This window comes from Carlito syrichta, unplaced genomic scaffold (assembly GCF_000164805.1).
Source record: "Carlito syrichta isolate Samal-C Ts95f unplaced genomic scaffold, Tarsius_syrichta-2.0.1 Scaffold75497, whole genome shotgun sequence".
Lineage (NCBI taxonomy): Eukaryota > Metazoa > Chordata > Mammalia > Primates > Tarsiidae > Carlito > Carlito syrichta.
Genome location: NW_007019593.1, coordinates 137,096 through 158,435, shown reverse-complemented (window position 1 = coordinate 158,435; position 21,340 = coordinate 137,096). Strand labels below are relative to the sequence as shown.

Here is a 21,340-nt window from a genome sequence, read left to right as displayed (position 1 = left end):
CCTCAGCCTCCCAAAGGCGCGGGATTACAGGCTGAGCCACCGAGCCCGGCAAATACACACTGTAGTAAACATATTGCATGGGTGGGAAAGAAGACTAAGGGCTGAGTTCAAGCCTTCAATAGGGGAAGGGAATGACCAGGAGTTTGGTGGGTAACAGAAACAAAAAAGGAGAGAGGAAGATGATGTAGTCAGATTGTTTGGACCTCAAAGAAACAGGGATTTTTCAAGAAAGGAGATGTAATTGTTTGGAAGTGTTAGTGGGGACATAAATACCTACTGCACTTCTTGGAGTCCTTTAAGAAGACAGCGGAGGAAGCAGTATCCTCAACAACCAGCAGGTTCAGTTAAGTCAGATGGGTAGAGGAAATGTTTTTAAAAAGCAGCTGAGGATTTATAGATGTTTGCTGATTGGTGCAGTCGTACTACAGGGCAGAGTGGAAGGTTCAGGAGGGAGAAACAGTAGATGTGTGGGAAGGATTGGGGATATATATAGCAGTGTGGGGATGGTGGTTAGGGTAGTAATGGAAGACCAAGGCCCCTTGAACTTGGGTAGTACTGAAGTAAACAGATGTTCTGCAGAACAGAATTAGCCCCTATAGTCTCTGTGAAGGCAAGCACTTAGCTTCAGTGTTGTGGGCCTAATCCTTCCTGAGAGAATATGCAGCTTATCTCAGTGTCTCAAGGAATGACATGGCAGTTTCCAGGGAGGGCAGCCGGGGCTGAGGTCTCATGGTGACTTTTACAAGGTCGCATTGAGTTAGTAGCAAAGCAAGACTCCTAACACCGCACATCAACTCTGCTCACCACTCTTATTTGTCCATCTCAGTTATAGTGTTTGTTTACCTTCTTGCCGGCAAAGCTGGATCCATTAGATCAGTAGAGAAAAGAATCTTGCCGGGGGAAAAAGAAAACCCTTGAAACTAGACAGCGTTTCTACTTTGAGACCATTCCAGGCTCATAGCAGGTCTGTGCAGAAAGGATGAAAAATAACTGTGCTGCCCACAGGCCTGGAGAGCAGTGGCTTAGTAGGGTCTGTATGACTATGACAGTGTCTTTACTCTCATGCATGTGCTCTGTCCACAGGGTCATGTCGGTACAACAGCAACCAAGAAGATTGATGTCTACCTCCCCCTGCACTCGAGCCAGGACAGACTGCTGCCAATGACCGTGGTGACAATGGCCAGTGCCAGGGTGCAGGATCTGATTGGGCTCATCTGTTGGCAGTATACAAGCGAAGGACGGGAGCCGAAGCTGAAGTAATCCTTTCTCTTTTTGGCTGCTCTAGTTTCTGGTGGTCTCCTGCCCACCCAAGCTGGATCCAGCTAGGGTGCTCACCAGACACACAGACCTGAGTGTCTCAGGCTTGTCTCAGAATCTGCTTGCAAAGTAGACTTACATGTTTATGAACCCAGATTTGAAAAAATGGATTTTAGTAATTCCCAAACCCTTTGATGATCCCTGCTGATAAAAGCAGCATGGGGATAATGGGAGGAAACTGATGTTTGCTGAGCACCTACCATGAATTGGGCACTGGGCTGGGCATACCTGGTATCTCGTGTGATTCTCCCAGCTTCCTGTGAGGTGAGTGTTATAATCCTCGTTCTGCAGAGAGAAATTCCGGTTCAGAGAGTTGTTACTGAAATTACATATGGGAGATGGCAGAGTCAGAATTTGATTCCAGGTCTGTTTGATGCCAAGGGTTTTGCATTATTTCCTTCTGCCTCTTATAGAAACTTTGGTCTGAAATTTAGTTTTCTTTAGCAGATAGTGGCTCGAGTTTTCTCTCAGTCACTGGGCTATATTACTTAGTAAACAATTATATTAAAAACATAGTGCTTGAAAGTAGAATCTCTAGGCCTCTGTATTATAACTTGAACTTCAAAGTGTTTTGCTGCATTGGCTCTCCCCTACTTGAATTTCTTATGGGCAGGCATCCTTCTAGCATTACATGATCTTTCCAGCAATAGGGTTTGTATTGTAGCAAAATGTCGTGGATGCCTTCATTTTAACAATGGATTCTCATGGAGGTGTTCTCTTCCTCTCTTACATTTTCAGTTAGCATGGTCCACTCAGCTGTCAGTTGTTTTTTATTTTTCTTTGGGTACATTAAATTCACACATAAAATTATTGTTTCGAGTTCTTATTGACATTGCCCTCTACTTTGCCTGAATAAGTTGTAGGTACAAAGTTAGTCTTTATTGTTCTGGTGGGAATAGAAGGCCTTTTCACTAAGATATAACCTGGGCTTAGAAAAGGGTTGAGTCGGGAGGAGGGAGGGAGGAAGGGGACAAAAAGAAGAAAAGAAAAGGATTGAGTCAGCACCTCTCCTCAAGATTGAGCTATGATGTCCCTTTTCAGCATGAGGTGGGAATGAGGAAACAGGAAAGGGAGTCACAAAACTAATGACTTTGTGTACATTGTCTGGTTTAATTCTTCATTGTTTAGTGCAGGCACTGAAACCCAGAGAAGAACTTACCCAGCTAGTAAGGCACAGGAGTTGAATTGTGACAAACATTTTAACACATGAGGAAACTAAACTTAGAGAGGTTAAGTAACTTTCTTAAGTCACACAGTGAGAGCATTGGTATTTAAACTCCACAGTCTCTGACTCCAGAACTCCAGTTCTTCACTAGTGCATTATACACCCTACCATGGAACTCTGTTATAGGTAATATTGAAATATTTACTGAGTTTGTACTTATTTCAGGCACTGTGCTAGATCTGGAAATACAGAAGTGAAAAAAGCAATTCCTGCCATCAGGGACCTTACTGTCTAAGGTAAATAGGCAATAAAAATAATACAGTTACGTGTAAAACCCAGTACTATAAGATCTAACCCCATATTTTGGGGTGAGTGGAGTAACGAAGACCTCCCTAGATTAAATGACATCTAAACTGAAACTTGAGGAAACAGCAGGAAAAAGCCATGCAGAGATGCTGAGAGAAAGATGTTTTAAACAGAGGGAGAAACATGGACTACTGGTTATGCTTGACCTTTAAGATAATATTTAAATTCTATATTCTGCTCCAAATGCATAGTAATAGTAAATGAAATATGTCATCAAAATATTTGTACATTAATGACAAGGTAAACATCCTGGTGGACTAGAAGCAGAAACAGGCAGCGTGTGCTAGGAGTCTATGATTTTAGGAAGCAGCTCTTCTTAGAACATGCTATGAGTTCGTTTATTAGTATATGAAGTGCTGATTTTTCTCAAGCTTCAAGGCAGCTAGTCAGCACCTGGGTAGTCAGAGGCCCCAGCCAATTCTTCTCAGGTCAGGGGGCAGTCTCATCCATCTACCTGTGCACTATACAAATACTGTTATTTTCTAAGTGTGTCATGGTGTCAACAAGAGTAGGAAACACTGCTTGAGGGTATGAGACTCAAGGAGCTTCCTGCCTGGATGAGGACCAGAGGAAATTTCACTATGTGAAACTAGGAGCTGGGGTGAGACACTCCTCCCTATGAAAAAAAACTGAACAAATCTGCCTGAGTCTGTGGCTAGTTTAAAGTTGTATTTCTGGAATGCCAGGCAATAGAGATAGCAGTGCATCCAGGACGAGCTGGATGATATTCCAGTTTATGATATTCCTCATATTAGCAGAGGACAGGAGCCCTGAACTGTCAGTATGATACCTAGTTCTGGTCTGGAAGCCTCTGCATGGCTGGGAGTTGAAGATGATGACACTATCTATAAAAGCATTAGATAGTGAATGGCGAGGAAGAACAAGCAAGAGTTCACATTCAAAAAGAGCTAGCAAATTAAAATTTCAAAGTGGCATCTAAACTGAAACTTGAGGAAACAGTAAGAAAAATTCATGCAGAGATGCTGAGAGAAAGATGTTTCAACGCACATGAGAATAACTAGTACCAAGAAAGACAGACAGTAATCAGGAGATGAATTCAGAAACAGAATATAGTTAAGCAGTCTGAAAGTTAATTTCAAATAAATATGTTTAAGGTCATCAAAGAGATGAAGGAGGGAATAACATGGTAAACATCTAGGAAATAATGAAACAGAACTAAGATTTTAGTTTAGAAAAAAACTAAACCAAAAGTACAGTACTGGAAATATAAAATATTTATTTTAGAAAAAAGATTTTAGTTTAGAAAAAGACTAAACCAAAAGTACAGTACTGGAAATATAAAATATTTATTAAAGTAAAAAATAATTGCTGAGAGCTGAGGTGCATTCCTGTAATATCAGTTGTTTAGAAGGCTAAGGCAGGAAAATCGCTTGAGCCCAGAAGAAGTTCAAGACCAGCCTGGACAACATAGCAAGAACCTGTCTGCAAAAAAAAAAAAAATTGCCGGGTACAGTGGCTTCCAGAACTTTGGGAGGCCAAAGTCAGAGGATCGCTTGAATCCAGGAGTCTGAGATCAGCCTGGGCAATATAGTGAGACCTCATTTGTACAAAACAGAAAACAACAGCTCAACAGTTAAGAATACAGATAGTCAATCAGAAAATGGTCAAAGTCATGAATAGACTTATCACAGAAGAGGATATACAGATGACAGATGAGCACTTGAAAAGATGTCCAGCAACATTAGCCTTTAGGAAGATGCAAATTAAAACTACTCATATTAGAATGGTTAAAATAAAAAAAAATGATGATGGCAATTGCTGGCAAGGATGTAGAGAAACTGTTTCATATATCGTTTCTGTTGATAATATAAAATGATACAGTAATTCTGGAAAATACTTTGGCAATTTCTTATAAAGTCAAATGTGAACTTACCATACAACCTAGCAATTGCCCTCTTGGACATTTATTCCAGTGCAGTGAAAAATTACAATAACACAAAAACTTGTACACAAATATAGCATTTTACATTACACAAATATTCATACACCTTTTTTGGTAATACTTAAAACGGGAAACAATCTAAATGTCCTTTAACAAGTGAATAATTAAGCATTGTGGTATGTCCATACAAGGTAATGGTACTTATTAATAAAAAAAGGAACAGACTGGTTTTTTTTTTGAGTTGGAGTCTTACTCTGTTGCCCAGACTGGAGTGCAGTGGCTGCTCCCAGCCACCACAGCCTCGACCTGCTGGGCTCCGGTGATCCTTCCACCTCAGCCTTCCAAGTAGCTGGAACTACAGGTGCGCGCTACCACGCCCAGCTTATTTTGATTTATTACAGAGATGAGGTCTTGCCAAGTTGCCCAGGCGGGTCTCGAACCCATGGGCTCAGGCAATCCACTCACCTCAGCCTCCCAAAGGCGTGGGATTACAGGCAGAGCCACCGAGCCCAGCAGGAACAGACTGTTTTGATACATGCAATAAGACTTGGATGATTTGCTTAGTGAAAAAAGCCAGTGTTAAGGTTTCAGACTATATGGTTCCATTTATTTAACATCCTCAGAATGACAAAAGTATAGAGATGGAGAACAACTGAATGGTTACTAGGGGACAGGGTCAGTTTTAGGGAGGGAGTGCAACTATAAAGAGTTGATTTAAAAAAAAATTTCTCTGTCATATGGAACAGTTTTGTATTCTGGTAATGATCCATACATGTAATCAAATGTGTAGAACCACACACATACACACACACACACACACACACACACACACACAAACACACACCCTCAAATACAAATTAGTACTTGTAAAAACTGCTAAAAAGTGAATAGAGTCTATAATCTTGTTAACAGTAGTGTACCAGTGTCAGTTTCCCTGCTGTTGATATTGGACTACAGATAGATGGGATGTCACTATTGGAGAAATCTGAGCAAAAGGTTCAGGGGACTGACTCTGTACAGCATTTCGCCAACTTCCTGTGAGTCTATAATCGTTTCAAAAATAATATTTAAAAGAGAGTACTTTTTAATAAAAGCACATTCCATTTGCCAAACAGCAGAAATAAACGTTACAATAGATGCCAGAAGACATTGGTATCCCTTCAAAGTGCCAAGGTAAACCATAAACCATAAACCCTGACATTATGATGATTATTCAAGACATCTCTTGACAAGGCCATGAGATTTTTATCATGCACCTTCTTTCATTTAATATAGTTGGTTCTGAAACTTAGCTAGGCATGGTGGCGCATTGCTGTTGTCCCAGCTACTTGGGAGGCTGAGGTGGAAGGATCGACTGAGCCCAGGAGGTCTAAGCTGTGGTGAGCCTTGATTTTCTAAAACAAAAACATTTAGTGAGAAAAGTTGTATTTCATCTTTTTACAAAAGTTCTGTAAAGTTTAATATATTAGAAGATAGCTGGACTTTCATATCTGCTCTACATTTAATGTGTTGCATTGTGTTGCTATATTTGAATTATATGAAGGAATTTTGGCCTCACAGTTGTAGGGTGGAGTCTGAAACGCTTATCAGTGAACTTTTTATATACTCTATTCCAGGTGTCCTCAGCTCCCGGGCCACGGACTGGTACTGGTCAGTGATCTGTTAAGAACTGGGCTACACAGCAGGAGCCAGCCCAGCTTCATCTGTATTTACAGCTGCTTCCCATTGCTCACGTTACTGCCTGGGCTCTGCCTTCTGTCAGATCACCAGCGGTATTAGATTTTCATAGGAGTGTGAACCGTATTGTGAACTGCACATACGAGGGATCTAGGTTGCATGCTCCTTGTGAGAATCTAATGCCTGATGATCTGAAGTGGAGCTGAGGTGGTGATGCTACTACTAGGGAGTGGCTGCAAGTACAAGTACAGATTAGCATTAGCAGTGAGGTTTGACTGCACATCCCTCTCTCCCCACCACCTCTGTGGAAAAATTGTCTTCCATGAAACCAGCCCCTGGTGCCAAAAAGGTTGGGGACCACTGCTCTATTCCATTAAAATCTATTGGTCTGAGCTGGGTGTGGTGACTCAGGCCTGTAACCCCAGCACATTGAGAGACTGAGGCAAGAGAATCATTTGAAGCCAGGAGTTCAGGACCATCCTGGGCAACAAAGTTAGACCCCATTGAATTTAAGGCAAAAACACATCAATGGGAATTTTTTAGTGATCTACATAATAAAATAAGGAATAATCCACCAACATAATAAGTCTGACTGTATGCATCTAAAAACATAGTCTCAGAACCTATTAAAGGAATTAGAAAGAGGCATTGAGTGATGCACAGTTGAAACAGGAAATTTTCATACATAGACCAAAAATTGCTAAAGATAAGAAAGATTGAAATGATACAGTTGACAATTGCATTACATGTAGAATTCTGAATCTCCAAAATAGAGATTATCTTTTTTACTAGTTTATAAACCTCTGAGGTTCAGAGATTACATTTTATTACATTCTTGAGTGTACCTAGCATGTTGACATTTTTTAAAAGTTGCTTCATAAGTATATTTTGGATTACAAAATTACATTGAATTTTAAAAAACCATGGTCTTTTGACATTTTTTACCATTCTTATGTGACATTTGATTTCTCAGTTCTGTTTGGTATAATACAATCTTATAGAGTGGATCTCTGAATCTGCCTGTTGGGCAGTGTAAGTATTTTCTTTCTAGCCTGTTTGTACTTGAGTGTTGGAATAGATCCTTATTTGGCCTTTTCCAATATATTGACCCTATGAAAGAGCTCTTCATTCACAGAGGGCCAAATTACTAGATGCACATGAGAGCTTCATGCCAAATTAAGTCTGGCTATCAAGCAACCATTTATTTAAGAATATAGGTCTTCTTTTTCTGAGCCTTGAAAACTATAGTAGTAGACTTTGGTCTCAGGGAAGAAATGGGGAATTTGTCAGGAATTCTTGGCTTCCTGTACAGTTAATACCCGTTAACTCTTGAACAAGATCAGAATATGGTATTTAGGCTGATTTCCTGCTTATTTTGATGCACTGATTTTAGGGAAAACATTCGGAGAAAATGAACTGAAATCGTTTCTATTCTCTAAGTGTTGAATTTTAAAATTTAGACTTTGTTATTAATTCATGTTTTTTAAATTTTGATCAGAAAATGGTAGCTTAAGAGATTTATTTATATTTGGTGGAGCTACTATACCATAATATTTTTATACATATTTCACAGATTCTGGAAAAAATTATTCTCTCTAGAATACAGACCTCAATATATACTTACTAAATCGATATCCTTAATTACCTATTACTGTCTTATGTTTTGATTGTTTGGTCTATGGGTAATTAAGATAAATGGATTAAAATTTCCATTTTCTTGTATGTTTCTGTTAACTTCTCCTGAGATTTGAAGTTTCCACTTTATATATTTCAGTGCACATAAAGATTCATGCATTTCATATCTTTATTGTGAATTGTACTTCAGTATAATCCGGTCCTATTTGTTCTATTTATGATTGTGTCTTGCCTTTTTCTTTGCCTTATTTCAGCAATACCAACTTTCCTTTTTTCTGCTCTTATTTGCTCTTTGTTCGCCTTTTACTTTTGTTTTTTGTTTTACATATGTTAAATAATTTTATGAGGTTTTTCTTTTATGACCCAATCTAAGTCATTGTCTTTTCATAGGAAGTTTATCTTTCTAATTTATTGTAATAAGGATATGTTAGTTTCTTGTTAGTTGATTTGTTTTTTAAGCTTTTTAATTTTTTTCTTAAGAAATTAGTAGACTTTATTTTTTTAGAACTGGTTTACAGAAAATGTGGCACAGAAAATACAGTAAGTTTCCAAATATACCCTTCCTAACTCACGTTTTCTCCTGTTACTAATATCTTGCATTAGTGTGGTGCATTTGTTAAAATTGGTGAACCGACACTGATACATTATTATTATCGAAAGTCAGTAGTTATACGTTAGGGTTCACTCTTTCTATTGTGTAGTTCTAATAGTTGTAGAATATGGAATATGTTCACTGCCCTAAAAATGCCCTGTGCTCTATCTATTCACTCTCCCTCCCCACCTCTGTCAGCCACTGATCTTTTACTGTCTCTGTAGTTTCGCATTTTCTGGAATGTCATCTAGTTGGAATCATACCATATGTAGCCTTTTCAGACTAGCTTTTTTTACTTAGCAATATGCATTTTCGTTTCCTTCATGTTGTTTTGTGCTTCGATAGGCTCATTTCTATCTTATTATTGCTGAGTTATATTTCACTGCATGGATTTACCACAGTTTGTTTATTCACCTATTAAAGAACATCTCGGTTACTTCCAATTTTTGGCACTTATGAATAAGATTCTATAAATTTTCATGTGCAGATTTTTTTGTGAATGTATGTTTTCAACTCATTTGAGCAAATACCTAGAAGTGAGATTGCTGGATTGTGTGATAAGCCTATGTTGTAAGACACTGCCAAACTGTCTTTCAAAGTGGTTATACCATTTGGCATTCCCCTCAGTGAGGAATGAGAGTTATTGCCATTTCCTTGCCAGCATTTACTTTTGTCAGTATTTTGGATTTTGGCTACGTTAGTAGATTTGTAGTAGTATCTCATTTTTGTTTTAATTTGTAATTCCCTAACATGAGCAACTCTTCATATGCTCATTTGCTATCTATTTGTCTTCTTTGGTGAGCTGTTCAGATCTTTCTCCATTTTATGAGTTTTTTGTTTCTTTATTGTTGAATTTTAGGAGTTATTTAGTATTTTTTTGTATCTTTTAGATACAAATCCTTTATCATATGTGTATTTTGCAAAGTTTTCTCCCAATCTGTGGCTTGTCCTTTTATTTTCTTAACAGCATCTTTTTAGAGCTGAAATTTTAAGTGTTAGTGAACTTCAGTTTATCAATTTTTTTCTTTCATGAATTGTGCTTTTGGATTTGTATCTAAAAAGTCATCATCAAATTCAAGTCACCTAAGTTTTGGCCCTGTGGTTTTTGTTGTTATTTTTGAATTAAGGTCTCACTCTGTCTTCCAGGCTAGTGAACCAAAGCCTCGATCTCCTAAGATCAAGCAGTCCTTCCGCTTCAGCCTTCTGAGTAGCTCAGACTACAGGCATATGCCACCATGCTCAGCAAATTTTTTATTATTATTATTATTATTATTATTTGTAGATGGGGGTCTCACTATGTTGCCCAGTCTGATCTCAAACTACAGGGCTGAAGCTATTCTCTCACCTCGGTCTCCCAAAGTGCTAGGATTATAAGCATGAGCCACCAGGCCCAAGAACTTTTGGCCCTGTTATACTCTAGAAGTTTTGTAGTTTTGTGCTTTGCGTTTAGGTCTCTGATTCATTTTGAGATAATTTTTTGTGAAAGGTGGAGATTCTGAGTCTAGATTCCATTTTTTTGTGTGTGCATGTGATACCTAGCTGCTCCCACACAGCTTATTGAAAAGTATCTTTTCCCCCATTTGAATTGCCTTTACTTCTTTGTCAAAACTCAGTTGACTGTATTTCTGTTGGTCTTTTTCTGATCTAAAGATTTTCTGAAACATTTTAATATGTATATTTATCAGGTTCAAAAGTGAAACAGTATCTTTTGAGTAACACCCATCTGTGAAAGAGAAAAATAAAATTGAGTGAAGTTTTACCCTGTCATGAACTTGAGATAGGAGGTATATACCAGCTCTTTACAACAAAACCACATTTACTCTACTTCATAGATAATTTAAAGGCTTTTCAAGGGTAATTTTGACTGTTCCCAATTTCTATGCAGAAATTTTAGTTATATATTGACTCTTTTGTACACCAGAATGGCCATTCCCTGCCTTTTTCCTTTCAGTTGTCCCGGAGGCATTTAACATAATTTCACTGCCCTCTTATCTACTATTACTGTCTTATCAGGCTACTGATAGGTGAGCTACTAAAAGCCTGAAGAGCTTTGCTGTAGTCCAGAGGCTGGAGTAGTATCCTTTAGAGATTATTACTATATTCAGTTTCAGGCTATAGAGCAGTGCTGTCCAAAAGAAATATAATGCAAGCTGCAAATGTGAGGCATATTTGTAATTTCAGATTTTACAGTAATCACATTTTTTAAAGTTACAAAAGGTTAAATTGTTTTTCATAATATATTTTGTTTTATCTATAACATTATCATTTCAATATGTAATCAACATAAAAATTATTAATGAGATATATAATGTTCTCTATGTGGTCATAAGTCTTTACTATCTGGTGTTTATTTGCTCTTTTCAGCACATCTCAATTTTGACTAGCCACATTTCAAAAATAGCGGATGGTTGCCATATTGGACAGTGCAGTAGATACCAACACATAGTATAGTCATGCATTGGAGATTACTGTGGATTTGCATCATTCTGATGTGACCTCAACCATTTAGAGCTCTTAGAGAAAATTGGTGGGTTTTGTAGATTGTTGAGGGTTTATTTCGTTAAACATCAAACTTTATTTTAATTATTTTTCATAGAAGCTCTCTAAAATATATTAGCATCTTTCCTTACCTTTATAATCAGTGTTTAACATTGTGGTTAAAAGTGTGGGACCCAAAGCCAAGTCTGGATTTTAATTCTGATGCTAACACTTACTAGCAGGGTGATTTTGAATCAGTTGCTTAAACCTCATGTATTATGGTTTTGTCATGTATAAAATGAGGGTGGAAATCATTTAACATGGTAGTTATGAAATTAAAATGAGAAAATACATAGTAAGTGCTTGATAAATGTTCATTTCTCCTCCTGCTAAATACTGTAACTACAGCCAGCTACTACTGTAACCAATACTAGTAGTAGTTCAGCAACAGTAACATAATTTATTCCTTTCTTGATGACTCAAGTAATTGGACTGTGCTTTGATCCTCTGATACCCTGTGGATTTATGGCAGTATTTAGGAATGTGTGACCTTACATTATATGTTTCCACACAGCTTTGCTATTTGAATTATTTCGTATGTCTTCGTAGTTCCCTGTTTACTGTCTGCATGTCCACCTGTATCAATTCTTCTCCAATTTCTAGGTTGCTGCTTCTGCTTTATATTCCTTAGAGGCGTCACTGAGAACCACTTACCCAAACAACACAGCTTAAGTGCCCTTCCCATTCTGACTTGCCACTGTGCTCCCATGCATCCTAAGGCATCACAGTCTTCAACTAGCACCTTCTTGACACCAATACCATGACTGCTTTTGCTGTTTCCTTAGCCAAAATTGTCTTTCTCACTCTTCTCCTCTTGATAGTCTGCTTAATCTCAAAGGCTAATTTCTTCTTCATTCCTTCATACAGCAAATATTTTTGGAGTTTCAGACCCCAGGTATTGAGTATAAAATGGAGAACAAGAGAAGTGTGATCACTGCACTCAAACAATTTACAGTTTGTTGAGGAAGAAGACGTTATCAAGGGTAATAGCATTTTGTAACTGGCTCATTTCACTTATCAGTTGTATTCATTCATGCATTCAACAAATATTTATTGAGTGTGTGCTATATACCAGGCATTTTGCTGGGTATATAGTGAAGAGAGGAACCAGGCATAGTCTCACTTTCATGAATTCCATAGTCTAGTGAAGGAAACAGGCAAATAACTAAAATAATTTAAATAATTAAACTAAATAATGTTTACTTAAAAACTGAGTTAAGTACTCTGAAGGAAAGGAACACCGTTTATGAGAGCCTAGTCAGGAAGTCAGGGAAAAATTCCCTGAGAAAATGATACCAGAGACATTTAGATGGGGAAGGGTCTCAGCAGTTGAAACATCATGGCAGAGATCCTGTGGCAGGAGAAAGTGTGTTTTTAGTCAAAAAAAGAAGGCCAGTGTGACTGGAGTACAAAGAAGGGAAGAATGGAATGGAATGAGACAAAAAGGTGGGCAGGGGCCATAGTGGAGACTAAGAAAAGTGTACAGATTCTGGGAATATTTAAGAGGTAAAATTCACAGGACTTGGGATGAATTAGATAGGGGAATATGGTAGACAAAGGGTGTCAAAGATGCCTCCCTATACTTCAAACTTGTACTCTTTGACACACTGATGTGTCCTTCAACGAAATAGCTAGCACTAGGAGAGCAGGTTCTTGAGTGGTCTTCTGCCTATTAATTTGGGAAGACTTTGCTAGATTGAAAAGAAGTTTTCAAATAGTCATTTGTATTTGTATGAAGTTTAGAGGGAGAGAAATGAGCTGGAAATGTGAGTTTATGGGAATCATCTACATAGATATTAGTTGAAACCTCCAGCATGGATAAATGAAAACAGATAAGGGCTGAAGACTGGACATTGAAGAGCTGTGTGGATGGTGTTGTTGAAATGAGGTGTTCTGCAGAAGAAAAGTAAGTTTAGAGTGAGTGGGGTGAATAGAGTTTGGTTTTAGGTGTAATGCAGGCTGAGATTCTTGAGCAGCATCCAAGTGAATAAGTCCTGTAAGTAATAGGATAGATGTGAGTTTGGAGTCTGGACCATGTTGTTTATTGTATATAGGCTTGTATTCCCCAGTCCATACACAATGCTTAACAGATAGCAGTGCTATCTGGAATGGATGAGAGAACATAGGAACATTCAAAGATCTGGCCTTCAATTCTTGCCCTGCCAGAAAAGCCAGGCCCTTCTCTAAGTGTCTCTGCTGAAACATGCTTCTGATTGTATACAGACTTTTATTCAGTAAAAACCACCAACCTGGATGTTCTCAACCTGATGATATATTTACTTAAATGATAGATGTGGAGCTGTATACATTTTGTTCGTTGACCTGGGTAGAAAGAAAGCCCATTATCACTTCTCAATTGCCAGAGTTAGCCCACTACTAGGTAATGGGTTGGTAGATATGCACTGGAGTACATGCCAAGTACTTTAAGTGTATCATCCTATCCCTTAACAACAGCTCTGTGAATCATATATAATAACATTTTTGCAAGAGAGAAACTGAGGATCAGGAAGTTGAGCAACTAAGATCATAAACTTAGCAAGTGGTAGAGTCAGGATTTGAACCTAAGTCTGTCTTTATCTCATTAAGTGCCAACCCATACAAAAAAGTGAAGCTCTTCTCATGATAACACCAGGAACATTGTAGCCATTTAAGACTAACTCCCTCCCTCCCATTGTCACATCAAGCATTTACATGTTGTCCACACCATCACCAGACACAATGCTAGGCACTGGGGCTACAAAAAGTCATAAAATAAAGTTTATGGCCTCAAGATTCAGGCTACAAACACCAGATCACATGTTTTCAGCTCCAGTGTCATTGAGACTTGCTGGAATCGTGGACATTCAGAATGCTGTAGAGAAGGGCTTTTCTAATTATGCCTGGAAATGGAGGCCTAGATTGAATGGAAATGGGAGGGATGTTAGGGAAGCCTTCTCAGTGGAACTGATGCTTGAGCTAAATCTCAAACGATGATTAGACAGATTAGGAACAGAGAGCTCTGGGCCTGCATGAGTAGTGATGGAAGCTGGCTTGTGACCTGATGAGGGAATTACAAGCAGTTGGTGTGACTGGAGTCTAATGTGTGTTCTGGAATGGCAGATTTCTTGGCAGATAGGACAAACTATGATGAAGGCTTCACAGGTACTTTTTTAATCAGCTCACATCATGCTTTGATATAAGTACTTTTAATGAGCTCTTTTGACTTTATTCTAAAGATAGTTAAAGGCTTTGAGCAGGGGGGTGACATTCAGAATCACATTTGTGTTTCTGAAAGATTCCTCTGGTAGTGGTACTGAGGGTGAATGCTTGCAGTGTAAAATTATAATAGACTTCATGAGTTATTTAGAATTCTGTCAAGTGACTTTGTTTGAAGAATATCTTTAGTTCAGAACAATACAATGGATTACTTCTTCGAAATGTGGAATTAGTAAATGAGGATGTTAAAACAACTATTGTAAATAAACTCTATGTTCAAGATGACAGAGCTGAACATGAGTATGATGAGAGAAAAAGAAGATTCTTTTTTTAAAAAGCACACATGGAACTTTAAAAGATGGAAAGTATAGTATCTGAAATGATAACTACCTGAGATGAGTTGGTAGAACTTAGAAAAGATCAATGAACCGAAGACATAACATTACAGACTATTCAAAAAGGAGCCTAGACGGAACAACATGAAGGTCTTGCTTCCACTTAGAAATTAGTGGGTATTTTCTAACTTCTTTACCAGAAAATTTAGACTTAACTATTCCTGGGTGAGGTGGCTTGACAAACCTTATGTTTATCAATTTTTACTTCCCATTTATGGGAGTTTTGGAGATGAGGAAATATTGATTATCTTAAAAATCTTTTCTCTGACTTTAGTAACTTCTGAGCTGGAGTCTCAGGATCTTTCTTCCTTTGCCAAATGCCTGACACAATAATATTGAGTCTGTCATCAAAGTAAACACCAAAGCCCAAGTCATGAGAGTTCTAGAAATTTTAGAATCATAAGCTCTTCCATTTTTTATTGCTAAAAACAGTAAGCATTCATTTGTCTAGTCATCATACTTCACATGTTTTGCGTTTTCCGAAGATGAGTGAATTTTTGTATGTAAATTAAACATTGATAGAATCACATTTGGTAGAAATCTGGGATGCTTTCTGGAATGCTCATGAATTTTTGTATATGAATTAAATGCCGTCTATACATGGGCTACAGTCTTATGTCATTTCAAAAAAGCCATACTGGCCTTTAAACATAAAATGAATAATGGCTCAACAATTCAGTGAAATACATTTTCTAATGAAAAATTTTCACCTCACTTAATGAAACATGGATAAGTGAAATTTAGTTGTATTCATTAAAGATTTGGAGGTATGAGATGTATGTATATCTCTCTCATCCATTCATTGTTCAAACTTCCAACTCTCTTGTAGACTTCATGGTCCCTGAAAGGGACTGCTCCTTTCATGCCAACCCAACTCTAAAATTAAGCCTCTTTCTCTGGATCACATTATCCTGTTGTAATCATCTTCTCTCTCTGGTAGTGATTCAAAAATAGGACTTTAAGATTTCTATCTACCATGCTCTTGTGAGACTGTTAATTCTACTTCTGTGTAGTCAGAAACTTAAGAGCAGTTGGAGAAATCTTGGCAAAATGAGAATCCTTTTGTGCAATAAAGTCATCTAATCCTGAAATGACCTGTATATAGTAGATGTGGTTATTTCCTTCATCATTCCAAAACTTAGTAGAGAAAATTACCACTGAGGAATCAGGATATGAATAAAGCTGACAATGTCAGGGTCTCTTGGACAAGTGTTTCTTTGTGTGGTGGGCTGAGATTTCCCTCCACTCTTTATTCTGTTCCGTGTTTCCAAACTGGGTACAAATAAGCATATATTACCCTTATAAAAAAATAAAATGCCTTATAAAGAAAGGAAAATGAAAGTTATGTGTACTAGAGACATTTGGAAAGTATAGAAAATTAGAAAGAAAAAAGTGCTAGTGATTTAAATGTAAACATGACCTTTGTAAACTTTTTGGTACATTTATTTCTAGTCTTTCACGTGTAAATAGCTGAAAATTTGTACGTAGTATAATCATTTCTCACTCTTTTTTTCATCATAAAAAATTGAGAAGCCAGTACTCCTATCTTGGTAGAGTATAAAATTTCTCCTTTCATCCTCACCTCTTCCTGTGCTGCCTTCTCCCCGTCTTGAGCTGCAGATTCTGACACATGCGCATTACTTAGAAAGCCCCATTTGGTTAACAGATATCACTGTGAAAAGCAAGAACAGAAAAAGAAAAACTGTTATTTCCCCTCTTCTTGTTAGCGCATACCTCATTAATACTACCCTGTTTTTTTATAGAATAGTTCAGTCTACACATTAATATATTTATTCATTCACCAAATATTTAAGTACCCTCTAAACGCCATTCATTTTACTCTTCAGTAAAGCATGCAAAGACAGTAAAAGAATCTCTGCTCCTTAGGAGAACATGGATGCAGACATAGGAAAAAGAGCAATATGATCAGTGATGTGCAGACCAGGTTCTGTAAGACCACAAAGGAGAATGGCCTGGGTCTTAGCGATCCAAGTGATTCTCTTAGAGAAACCAAGGAAAGCTTTTTTTCAGATCAGAAAATAGAGCTCAGAGAGATTTGATCACAGTTGGTTAGGGGTTGAGTTAGCATTAAAATCAGATGTGACTGCAAAACATCTGTTCTTTCCACCAACTGTGTCATAGGAAGATAGCCCTGTTTTCATTGTGTAATAAGCTCCAGATTTCTGTGTTTGGGGAGATTTCCTAAGGCAAGACCCAGAGCTTTCCCCTTTTTCTCTTGCCATATCAAAATGCTTCCAATTTTTTATTTGATCAAAGAATAATAGAAAAGAAGTAGGGAGACCTGAGATCTCTAGACCAGCTTTACCTCTGTTTAATTGGGTGATCATGATCCTCTTTTCTATGCCTTCATTCCCCATCTGTAAAAGCAAGGAGGTTGAGAGAAATCTCTCTAAGCCTCTGATTTTTTTTTTTTTTTTTAAGAAGTAACGTGTCATGGTTTGCTCCTTATCAAAGTTTGTGGCATTTCCATAGGTGTGTGGTTTCTCAAGTGCCTTAGAAAGTCTCGACACACCATGGCTCTGGCAGTGGAATGGGTGCCGGTCAAGAGTAAGGGCTCCTGCTGCCTAGTTTCAAGTCTCCACCCTGCCACATGCTGTTTAATCTTGAGCAAGCCACTTAGCCCCATTGAGTCGCAGTTTTTTCATTTGTAAACTAGAAATAATAAATGACTGTTTTACAGACTAATATGAAGATTCAGTGAGCTTATATATCTAAACACTTTGCACAATGTCTGGCACGTAGTACTCAATAAATGTAGCTAACAATACTGGTAGTGTTGTACTAGTACTAATCTGGAGTCCTAAAGCAGTTTAAGAAGCCAGAATACAACAGTAGCTTCTTTTACTAGTGATTCCTTTATAAAGGCACAAAGGAATCAATATATACTTGTGTAGAATATGGAATTTTACTTGTTATCCCCTCAGATTTTCAATTAAGAGATCAGAGGGGTTGGAGTACAGTTTGCTGCTAAACTCCTGATGACCTGGGAAAGACTTCCCTTAGTCTTAAACAATATAGGAGGAATTATTTCTTCTTTTCCTTGCTGAATTCCCAGTGCTCAGGACAGGCTGTAGCACAGGGCTTTACAAGTGTTTTTTTGAGTGAATGATTTTACACTTTGTATTCAAGAACTGAAAAGAATAATAGCATTTGGCAGTGAGCCTTTTGGAACTCAGATCTTAGCCTATAACATTTGTTGAATTTGTTTTGAGGGGATTTGGGGATGTCCCATGACAATCAAAGCAGAATTCTTCTGATATCAATGTTTGACTTTTTGCTTTGATCGGTAGGCTTATTATTTGCCCTTGAACCTCTGTGTTGCTAGAGAATCACAGACATTTCTCAGGTTGATTTACATAGCAATAAATAATCTGTGCTGTCTATTGCTTATTCCATCAGTGTCTGCCCTGTTCATAAAACCCTGGCGGCTCAGTGGCCCCAAGGCTGGAGCACAGTGGACCTGTTAACTCCGGTTAACAGACGTGTATACATAGAACATGCCGTTCAAGTACATTGTTGCTTTATTGCTCTAATATGTATCCATGATTTATTTTTAAAACTCAACGTAACTATAAAAATTAGTTTCCATTCTAGTTACTGTCTCATTTTTTACTTCTGTTATATTCTAGGCACTATACATATTACCTCATCTAATCTTTATGACATCTAAGTTAGGCAATGATACTCTTTTAATGCAATTGGAAACTGAAACTCAAGGTGAAACTTGTTTTTTGAAATCACATAGCTTGTGAGCCATGGAGCTGAGATTTGAAGTCAAGTCTTTTTGACTACAAAGCTCTTAGCCAATGTACCGTGACATTATCCTCATCTAAAGTGCTATCTTTTGCTTCTCCAATTATTTTGTGTGTAAATTAGTACCCTGTTACAAAGATCCAAAAGTTTGCCATACCATTCAGATTAATTTTAAATCTCTTAACAGCATTGCAAATAACCTGAAATTTATAGTGACAAACATAGCCAGATTACTTTCTTGTTATCCATCCATTTAGCAATTTACAGTTTCCATTAATTTTAATCTGTCCTTATTACCTGTTTTATATAATAAATATCTCTTAGTCATGACAGACTCACTGAGTATAGATCACCTGAAGTAGGCTCTCTTTCAATAAGCAGAGTTGCAGCTCAAGATTTGTGAATTAATTGGGAAAATTGCAAATCAGGTAGTCGGTGAAATAATTCATTGTCACATCCAATCAATAAACTTTGTAAATCAACTCATTTAATTCAAAAAATGATCTATATAGATCAAGCAACCAATTAGACAATTAGCATACACTTTGCAATTAATTAATTTAAGCATCAATCATATAATTAAAACTTCAAATTTAAGCTGCAGAATTTAGGATTCTACCACCTTGTGAACTATTAGGTTTGTGCTTCTGAAGCTAACAGACTTGCAGTGTCCCAATTTAGCTTTGGAGCCAGGTTTCTTAAAGTGTTTATGTTGATTTCAATTTAAATTGTCTATATGTTGGTATAGTTTCCCAGATCAACTTTTTACTTCCTGCAAACAGGGAGAAGGGGGTGTGTGCTGATTTTAAACTGGGCAAGGCTGGACTCTGGGAGTACTGGTTGGTCATTCTAGGGAAGTGGGGAATGTCCAAAAGTAGTCAAGAGGACCAGGTGTCTGTGTCAGGAGAAATCAAGTTATTTGCTTTTCCTCTGCTAAGAGTCCATGGTGTTTGGAGTTAGATCCTGCCAAGTGAATTAGTTACTCTTTAGAGAAGGGAGAACTGTCTGGATGGTCTTGAGCACTTCTGATCTGGAGCACGAACATTTTCTTAATTCTAACCATAAATCAGAGGCCTCTGACTCCCCCCCCAATTAATTTTTTTGCCCTTTATAGTTTTGTTTGCATCTCTTTTATGATACTTATTTTATTTACATTTGTACGTAGCTAGCGTGTTATGTATTACTTCCCCCCCCCCTTCTATAGGGCTGATGCTATATCTCGCCTTTGATCTGAGGGTTGGGTTCTGTAAGTTTCCTATAGGGCTGATGCTATATCTCGCCTTTGATCTGAGGGTTGGGTTCTGTGTCTCATCTACAACAGGTTCTCCATAAATGTTGAAATAATGGAGTGGTATAAAGTCCTTTATTTTGCCTTTTCTCCCCTTTGTACTGCCATGTGTTTTTTATCAAATGAATTAGGACTTGGAGTTTCTAACATTATCACCAGGCTTGGGGTAAAGAACAGCAGTGTTCCCAAGTTGCTTGCTGTATACAACTCTCTGAGTGTCTTGACCCTTCCCTACCTCATTATCCACTCACTTTGTTACTTTTCCTTTCAGTGACAATGTCAGTGCCTACTGCCTGCATATTGCTGAGGATGACGGGGAGGTGGACACGGATTTCCCCCCACTGGATTCCAATGAACCCATTCATAAGTTTGGCTTCAGTACTTTGGCCCTGGTTGAAAAGTATTCATCTCCTGGTCTGACATCCAAAGAGTCACTTTTTGTTCGAATGTGAGTACTGACTGACTCCATTATTTATCTCAGTATCTCATCCCTACCTTTTAGCATTTGGGATCTGATTTTGGTTTTGTTCATCAAGTGAATGATACTTGCCATCTGGAGAGTTCACTGGTAATAATGATAACTTCCAGAGAGAGGTCGAGGGCAGCATTTGGATTGTATTTCATGCCTCTGCACCCCAGCTACATACAGACTGCTTTGCAGTGGCACATTGTATAAGGTAGATCTTTGAACATCATGTCTTGAACCAAGACTTCTAGAAACACTGGCACACTTGGAGTTTGTGAAGCAAAACTTCTGTATTTGCCACCTATTCTGCAAGAAATGCAAACTAAATGAAGATTTGTGTTGCAACAACTTCTCTCTTGTGACTTAAAATACTTTTCTTGGCTGGGCTCGGTGGCTCAACCTGTAATCTGCACTTTGGGAGGCCGAGGTGAGTGAATTGACTGAGCCCGCGGGTTCGAGACCCACCTGGGCAACTTGGTGAGACCTCATCTCTACAATAAATAAAATATTAGCCGGGTGTGGTAGCACGCGCCTGTAGTTCCAGCTACTTGGAAGGCTGAGGCTGAAGGATCGCTGGAGCCCAGCAGGTCAAGGCTGCAGTAGCCTGGAGCGGCCACTGCACTCCAGTCTGGGTGACAGAGTGAGACTCCAACTCAAAAAAAAAGAAAGAAAAAAAAATACTTTTCTTTCCAGCTTTGTTACTTCAAATTGATTTTTCCTCAGTTGCCTTCCTTTAGACTGAGCAGGCGCTCTTAACCTTTTTTGTACCTTTGGCAGTCTGGCAAAGCCTATGAAAGCCCTTCTCAGAAAAGTGTGTGTATAAATGCATAAAACAAAATTTTCTGGAATAGAAGAGAATTTGGTTATTTAAAGTTACCAAATTATTAAACAAATTTGTGATATTGTAATATGGATGGCTTTACTAATAGATTAAATGACAAGATCCAGCTATAGATCTAACAACTCAAAGTGGTGATAAGCATAAATGCTATCTGAGAAATCTACAACAACTGTAACATCGTGCTGTGG

At 37.9% G+C, this 21,340-nt stretch overlaps 1 protein-coding gene across 7 annotated transcripts in view; it reads left to right on the top strand.

Annotated features, from left to right (window-relative positions):
- Positions 1 to 21,340, top strand: part of MAPKAP1 (mitogen-activated protein kinase associated protein 1) — a 254,437-nt gene that overhangs the window by 119,115 nt on the left and 113,982 nt on the right. For all 7 annotated transcript variants that reach the window (XM_021710137.1, XM_021710147.1, XM_021710141.1 and 4 more), the window contains 2 exons: positions 1,084 to 1,256; positions 20,117 to 20,293. In XM_021710137.1, the coding sequence (XP_021565812.1) occupies positions 1,084 to 1,256; positions 20,117 to 20,293 (350 nt within the window). The remainder of the gene's footprint in view (positions 1 to 1,083; positions 1,257 to 20,116; positions 20,294 to 21,340) is intronic.